At 43.8% G+C, this 8,539-nt stretch overlaps 1 protein-coding gene across 1 annotated transcript; it reads right to left on the reverse strand.

Annotated features, from left to right (window-relative positions):
- On the reverse strand, positions 546 to 983 carry LOC110435960 (DNA-directed RNA polymerase 3, chloroplastic-like). The gene is made up of 2 exons (XM_021462076.1): positions 895 to 983; positions 546 to 768 (listed from the first exon to the last, which is right to left on the reverse strand). Exons 1-2 carry the CDS (start codon positions 981 to 983, stop codon positions 546 to 548), a joined length of 312 nt encoding a protein of 103 aa, XP_021317751.1.

Raw genomic sequence — 8,539 nt, forward strand, 5'->3', positions numbered from 1 at the left:
TCGAAGGCATCCACAAACCGATTCATAGCGGGGATTGGAATTACAGCATTCCAATCGCTAACAGCAGCTCACTGCTAGCGATCGAATCAAGCCGACCAGATCCATTGCCAAATCTTGATGGATTGTGTGCGATCAGATTCAGAAGCAACCCCAAAATCGGTGTCTCTGATACCAATTGTTAGCAACAGGCAAGGGAAGGAGAATTGGGGAAGGGAACTAGATGAACAGCAAGCAGAAGACGCAGACAGATTGGTGAAGAAGGATGAGTGCTTAGGTAGTTTAGAATTTAGGTTTAGAACTTTGTGAATGATCCTCTCCCTCTCCCAATGCCAAGTCTTATACGGTTACATGGGCACTGCCCCGCTCGTGCACGCAGACACGCTACACCCATTCCGGGCCGGCTAAACAGATGTTGGGCGGTCTCACGCGGGCTCGAGTACTTGGCCCATGGGCTACTTCTCTTGTGGCATCGTCAGGTGGGGAACTGCTGACACCTGCTTCCATCACTGCACGTACCGGTCATAGGTGATGGCCTCCCACAGTGACTAAAACCAGCCGACGAAGAGCGACTTGTCATAGAGCAGCGCCAGCGCGAGCCTAAGGTCGAGCTTCTCCCTCTCGATCTTGAGGTACTCCTCGGCGGTCCGCTCCCAGGCCTCTTTCTCCGCTTTGACCTGTCGCTGCCGTAGCCACCGGTGTTGCGCTCTTCGCGCCGGCTTCCGCCGCCTCTCATCTCTCGGCGTGCTTCTCCATATCCAGTGTTCCACACTACCGACGATTTACTATATTCCCCGGTTTCAGATCTCGTGCTTCTTCGTGGTCGCGTGTGTTCGACATCGCCACGTCCAAGCCATGGGCGCCCCCTCACCAACTGCTCATCGCCAGCCATCTCACATCCGTCTGCGGGTGGCGGCTAGCCAGATGGCCTCCTTGGCTGCGCTCCCCTCGTCTACATGGTGGCTGCTGGCCAGGATGGATGACATGGCCGCGGATCCTGTGTGGGATGCGGGGCGCCGACTCCGGCCAAGATGGCTACGGATCCTGCGTGGGAAAAGCTGCAGCAGTCACGACCAGTGTTTTCTGGTGAGGGGTCTCGTGAGGGGAAGGAACGTGGAAGGGGTTGAGAGTTTGATGCAGGCTTCAAACTTTCCTCTATTGCCGTTGGATTCGGTCCTGGTTGATTTTGATGAAGACAAAACTCTGTATGTGTTTTCTTGGGTACACAATGGTTTAGACATTCTGTGGGGTCTTTTTTTTGGGGTGGACAGTAGGGGGAAGAAGTGTGGAAGGGGTCGAGCGTTTGATGCAGGCTTCAAACTTTCCTCTATTGCCGTTGGATTTGGTCCTGGTTGATTTTGATGGAGGCAAAATCATGTATGTGTTTTCCTGGGTACACAATGGTGAATGGTCCTAATATGGCTAGAGGGGGGGTGAATAACCTATTTAAAAATTCTACTAAACTCACTAGAGCAAGTGGTTAGTAAATAACAAAGCGTAGCTTCTTGCTCTAGCTCTAATGGGGTGTTTGCAAGCCACCTATCCAACAATTCTAGTTGAAATGATCACCAAGCACACAAGAGCTATGTCACTACTAACACTAGAGAGCTATCTAAAGTTTCTAAGTAAGTAAGCTATTCTAGTTTGCGGGAATGTAAGAGAGATGGTTTGATCTTTATACCACCGCATAGAGGGGATGAACCAATCAATAATATGAAGTCCAATCACCGGGAGAAATCCAATCAACAAACACAATGGAGACAATCAATTTTTCTCCCGAGGTTCACGTGCTTGCCGGCACGCTATGTCCGCGTTGTGTTGACCAACACTTGGTGGTTCGGTGGCTAAGAGGTGTAGCACGAACCTTGTCCTCACTAGGACACCACAAGAACCTACCCACAAGTGAGGTAGCTCAATGACACGAGCAATCCACTAATGTTGCCTTTGACTCTCCGCCGAGGTAGGCACAAACCTCTCACAATCACCGGGAGATGGCCACGAACAATCACCAACTCGTGCCAAAGCTCCTCCGCTGCTCCAAGCCGTCTAGGTTGCGGCAACCACCAAGAGTAACAAGAAAACCGCAGCTAGATCGATCCCCAAGTGCCACTAGATGCAATCACTCAAGCAAATGCAGTTGGAATCACTCCCAATCTCACAAAGATGAATAATCTAAGAAGGAGATGAGTGGGAGGTGTTTGCTTAGGCTCACAAGGATGTCAAGTATGTTACAATGCCAAGAGAGTGAGCCCCAAGGCGGCCAAACACGTATATATAGCCCCTCAAACAAATATAGCCGTTGGCTCTTTCACTAGGCAAAACTCGGGGTCACCGGACGCTCTTTAGGGGGCACCGGACGCTCAGCCCCTGCGTCCGGTGCTCCAACGTCAGCCACGTGTCGCCTTTTGAAACTCTCATGTCAGAGTCTAACGGTTACCTGCAGAGCACCGGACGCTGAGCAAGTTGGCACCGGACACGTCCGGGGCACACCGGTCTTAAACACAGAGAGGTCTGCAAGTTCATGAGGTCACCGGACGCACACCACCGGACGCTCCAAGCTGCGTCCGGTGCTCACCGGACTTAAACTCAGAAAGCTCTGCAAAATGCTCAGGGCACCGGAATCACACCACCGGACGCTCCAAACTGCGTCCGGTGCCTATCGTCCGGTGCCTAACCCTAACCGAGCCAGGCTGCCTGCTCACCGGACGCACAGGCATAGCGTCCGGTGCTTCTGGGCCAGCGTCCGGTGAGTGTTTCTTAGCGAGAAACACTCCCGCGAGTTCTCCAATTTTCCCACCGGGGCAATAGAAAATATGCACTTCATGTTCCCAAAAGCGCCCGCCGAGTGAACCAACATGTGCCAACACCACAATGTGTAAACCAACCTGAGCACGTGTGTTAGCATTTTCACAATCATTTTCTTCGAAGGAGTTAAGCTAGCTCACTAGGTTCTAAATGCATGCACAAGAACAATGACACCTAGTGGCACTTGATAACCGCTTAGCCAAAGAATTCCTCTCTTTATAGTACGGCTATCTATCCTAAATGTGATCACACCCTCTATGGTGTCTTGATCACCAAAACCAAAACCCTAAGCAATACCTTTGCCTTGAACTCCATAGGGTTTTGTTTTTCTCTTTCTTCTTTCCAAGTTGAGCACTTGATCACCTTGTGGTCATCACCATCATCACCATGATCATCACTTGCTCCATCACTTGGCATGTACCAACCTCATTAAGTCTACACACACTTAGTATAGAGGTTAGTACTAGGGTTTCATCAATTATCCAAAACCAAACTAGGGCTTTCAATCTCCCCCTTTTTGGTAATTGATGACAACCCTTTTTACGAAGATTTTCAATAAAATTTTCTTGGATTCATGTTGCTTGCCCAAGCATTTTACCATGTGAAAAGGTTATGGACAAGTTTCATAAACCCAAATTGGTAGCAATTGCTCCCCCTACATATGTGCTAAGAGTTTGGATTTGAAAGCTTGCACATATGCTTGAATAGGAAATATAGGAGTCAATTTCTACCAAATGATGCTAAGGTGTAAAGAATGGACCTTTGAAGCGTGATACCAATCGGAGTTGCCAATATACACCATCCTTAGCACCATTAGTAACTAGAAATTCACAAAACTAGAACACCCCGTGAGATCAATATTATAAACAAGGTTCTAGTACCACTTGTGAAGCAAATAAAGGTCTAGTTACACTACCTATGCATGCTAGTTCTTCATTTCATCAGTCAAACTTACAACTAGCATACACCACACAAGCAAGGCATTGGAGAGAAAGCTTTCTAAAGCTAATGCAAATGCAAGCGACCATATGTGATGCACATACAAATGCAACATACAAGTTTATGAGCTTGCTCCCCCTACTTGTGTGATTCAAAATTTTAATTGATCCCCTTCTTTTATCATGTTACTCCCCTATCTTTGTAGCTATATTTGTACTTCTCCCCTTTTAGCAAATCTTTGGGAAATTCTCTCCCCCTTTGTCATCAATGACCACAAAAGGTGAGCTCAAATTTTAGATAGGTTAGTGTGAAACCATGTGAAGTGAGATCATTTTACCAAATTGGTTCAATCTAGATTACTTGCCTAAGATATTTAACTCGGTTTGATCCAGGGACAAGCTTCTTCACACCTCCAAATAAGGGTTATCTTGTACCATGTTGAGTTAAACACTTATAGCTCATATTCTAGATCAAACACTAGGATTGCAAGCCCACAAACATGTCATATGCTACCACTAGATCAAGTCAAGCATAAAAGCAATAGTGGTACCATACAAGCATCAAAATCATTTGATTTTCATGAATGATCCTAAGACATGTAAGGAACGACTAGATGTACTAAACAAGTCCTTAGCAAAGATGGATGACATGTCAAACAAATTCACCTTGCTTTGCTCGAAGGAGAGGCATGTCATAAAGTGGGGGTGCATCAACACATATTTGAGAAGTCAAGTATGTTCAATTCATTCCTTAGCTTGCAAAACCTCTTCTCATCAAGTGGCTTGGTGAATATATCAACAAGTTGATCATCGGTTCCTATACTCTCAATGCAAATGTCCTCTTTTTGTTGATGATCTCTTATGAAATGATGGCGGACATCTATGTGCTTTGTTCTTGAGTGTTGAACCAGATTGTTGGTGAGCTTCACGGCACTTTCATTGTCACATAGCAATGGCACTTCTTTGAAATTGATTCCAAAATCCTTCAATGTTGCCTTCATCCATAGGATTTGTGCACAACAACTACCGGCCGCAATGTACTCCGCTTCAGCGGTTGATAGTGCCACACTATTTTGCTTCTTGGATGACCATGAGACAAGTGATCTACCCAATAGTTGACATGTGCCCGATGTGCTTCTTCTCTCAACTTTGCATCCCGCATAGTCTACATACACTAAACATGACATCCGGTCTTGATGCGGTCACATAGAGTAGGCTTCCAATCATAGACCAATACAACTTTTGATCCACCATATTTCCACTTGTATCACTATCTAGGCTTCCATTTGTTCCCATTGGAGTGCTAATTGATTTTGCATCATCCATACCAAATTTCTTGAGCATGTCCTTTATGTACTTGCCTTGACTCACAAATGTGTCATTCTTCAATTGCTTGATTTGAAGACCAAGGAAGTAACTAAGCTCTCCAATCATTGACATCTCAAACTCATTAGCCATCATGTTTCCAAACTCCTCACAAAATTCTTGATTGGTTGATCCAAATATGGTATCATCAACATAGATTTGCAACACAAACAAGTCCTTGTTAATCTTCTTGGTGAAGAGAGTGGTGTCAACCTTGCCCATCTTGAAATCTTTAGAGAGTAAGAAATCTCTCAATCTCTCATACCATGCTCTTGGTGCTTGCTTCAAACCATACAATGCCTTTCTTAGCTTGTAAACATGGATGGGTTTCTTGTCATCTTCAAAACCGGGAGGTTGCTCAACATAAACTTCTTCATTGATATAGCCATTGAGAAATGCACTCTTCACATCCATTTGGTATAGCTTGATGTTATGAGCCCAAGCATAGGCCAACAAGATCCTAATTGCTTCCAATCTTGCAACTGGGGCATATGTTTCACCAAAGTCAAGACCTTCAACTTGAGTATAGCCTTGTGCTACCAATCTTGATTTGTTTCTTACAACTATCCCATCTTGATCTTGTTTGTTGCAAAAGACCCATCTAGTACCAATGACATTGTGATCACTAGGCCTCTCAACTAATTCCCATACTTGATTTCTTTTGAAGTTGTTAAGCTCTTCATGCATAGCGTTAATCCAATCAACATCTCTCAAAGCTTCATCAATCTTCTTTGGCTCAATGTGAGACACAAAGGAGAAATGCTCACAAAATGATGCTAGTCTTGATCTAGTTTGCACTCCTCTTTGAATATCACCAATGATATAATCCAATGGATGATCTCTTGCAATATTGGTTGGTTGGAGTATTTGCACTTGATTGCTTGCACTTGGTTGATCATGAGATGATGTACTAGCTTGTTGATCTTGCACTTGTGTACCACTTGTACTAGCTTGATTTTGATCATGAGAACCACTAGCTTGCACATTAGAGGTAGGAAGTACTTGATCTTTATCATCTTCAACATCAATCACCTCTCTAGGCCTTAAATGACTAATATCCATATTCTTCATTGCATCTGCCAATTGAGTGCCTCTCGCATCATCTAGATTCTCTTCTTCCTCTTGAGAGCCATTGGTTTCATCAAACTCAACATCATGCACTTCCTCAAGAGTACCACTAGCCAAATTCCAAACTCTATAAGCTTTGCTAGTAGTGGAGTACCAAGCAAAAAACCTTCATCACATTTCTTTTCAAATTTACTCAATCTAGTGCCTTTCTTCAATATGTAGCATTTGCAACCAAAAATCCGAAAGTATGCAATGTTGGGCTTTCTACCATTCAAGAGCTCATATGGTGTCTTCTCCATCATTGGGTGACAATAGAGTCGGTTGCTATAGTAGCAAGCCATGTTGATTGCTTCAACCCAAAAAGAATAACTCACATTGTACTCACTCAACATTGTTCTTGCCATGTCAATCAAGGTTATATTCTTCCTCTCAACAAGACCATTTGATTGCGGAGTGTACTTGGCTGAGAATTGATGCCTAATGCCAAATTCATCACAAAGCTCATCAACTCTTGTGTTCTTGAATTCACTTCCATTGTCACTTCTCACTTTCTTGATGGTTGTTTCAAACTCATTGTGGATTCTCCTGACAAATGATTTGAAAGTTGCAAAAGCATCACTCTTGTCACTAAGAAAGAATACCCAAGTATATCTTGTGAAATCATCCACTGTCACAAATCCATATTTATTTCCACCAATGCTTGTGTATGTGGTTGGTCCAAATAGATCCATGTGCAACAACTCAAATGCCTTGCATGTACTCATGATGCTCTTCTTTGGATGAGTGTTGCCAACTTGCTTTCTGGCTTGACATGCACTACAAAGCTTGTCTTTATCAAATGTGACATCTTTGAAGCCTCTAACAAGATCATGCTTGACTAATTTGTTTAATTGTTTCATTCCAACATGACCAAGCCTTCTATGCCACAACCAACCCATGCTAGATTTAGTTAGCAAGCATGTTGACAATTGAGCTTCACTAGCATTGAAATCAACCAAGTATAGATTCTCATATCTAAAGCCTTTGAATATCAAGTTAGAGCCATCTACACTTATGATCTCTACATCATCAACTCCAAATATGCATTTGAAACCAAGATCACAAAGTTGATCTACGGATAGCAAATTGAAGTTCAAGCTCTCTACTAGTAGCACATTGGAAATGCTCAAGTCATTAGATATAGCAATTTTGCCAAGCCCTTTGACCTTGCCTTTGCCATTGTCACCAAATGTGATACTATCAACACCATTGTCATCATTTGGATTGATTGAATTGAACATTCTTGCATCACCGGTCATGTGTTGTGTGCACCCACTATCAAGCACCCAATGGCTTCCTCTGGCTTTATAGTTTACCTACAAAACAAATCAATGTTTCTTAGGTACCCATACCTGTTTGGGTCCTTGGAGGTTAGTGACTAAGCTTTTTGGTACCCAAATGGCCTTCTTCTTTGGACCCACAATTGGTGTACCAACAATCTTAGCATGCACACCCTTCTCACCCTTGGTAAGTACATAACAAGAATCAAAAGGAATGTAAGGTACATTAGCAATTTTCTTATTCTTGTTCATTTTGTTGCAATTAAGCTTTAGGTGCCCAACTTGCTTGCATCTATGGCAATATCGACCATTGCTCTTTACAAAGCTAGGCTTGTGAGTTGCAAAGGCCATCTTGCCTTTCTTGGGGGTATAGCCTAATCCCTCTTTGTTGAGAGAAAACCTTTGGCTACCCAAGCACTTTAGCAAGCGGGCCTCACCACCATAGGCCTTGCCTAGGGCGTGAGTGAGCTCATCCACCTCTCTCTTGAGAGTCTCATTCTCAACTTTTAGTGAGGTATCACAAGTGATACTAACACTAGAAGTAGAGTTAGAGTTAGTGGTGGTGGATGAAGACCTACAAGAAGAGTTAGTGGCAACAACAATAGGTGGGTTGGGTGATTCCTTAATTAAGTCACATGTTGTGCCCACATCACATGATACAACAACCTTTTCCTTGTTCTCTTCTAACAACAAGGAGTGAGCTTTCTCAAGCTTGGTGTGAGCCTTGCCAAGCTTCTCATGGGCTTCCACTAGCCTCTCATGATTAGCATTGAGCTCATCAAAGGATTGCTCAAGAGCTTTTAACTTCTTGGCCAATTCTTTGCACTTCTTGTTTTTAGAGTGAATAAGTGAATCGGCTTGTTCTAGCATGCCCATGAGTTGTTCATTAGTGAATTCATTTTCATCATCACTATCACTATCCTGTTCATGTTCACTTTCACTCTTATCATATTGTACCTTGTGGCCCTTGGCCATGAAGCATGAAGGAGTGTCGAAGAGTGATGGCTTGTTGATAGCAATGCTTGCAAGCGCCTTCTTCTTGGATGC

Source organism: Sorghum bicolor, chromosome 5 (genome assembly GCF_000003195.3).
Source record: "Sorghum bicolor cultivar BTx623 chromosome 5, Sorghum_bicolor_NCBIv3, whole genome shotgun sequence".
Taxonomy (NCBI): Eukaryota; Viridiplantae; Streptophyta; class Magnoliopsida; order Poales; family Poaceae; genus Sorghum; species Sorghum bicolor.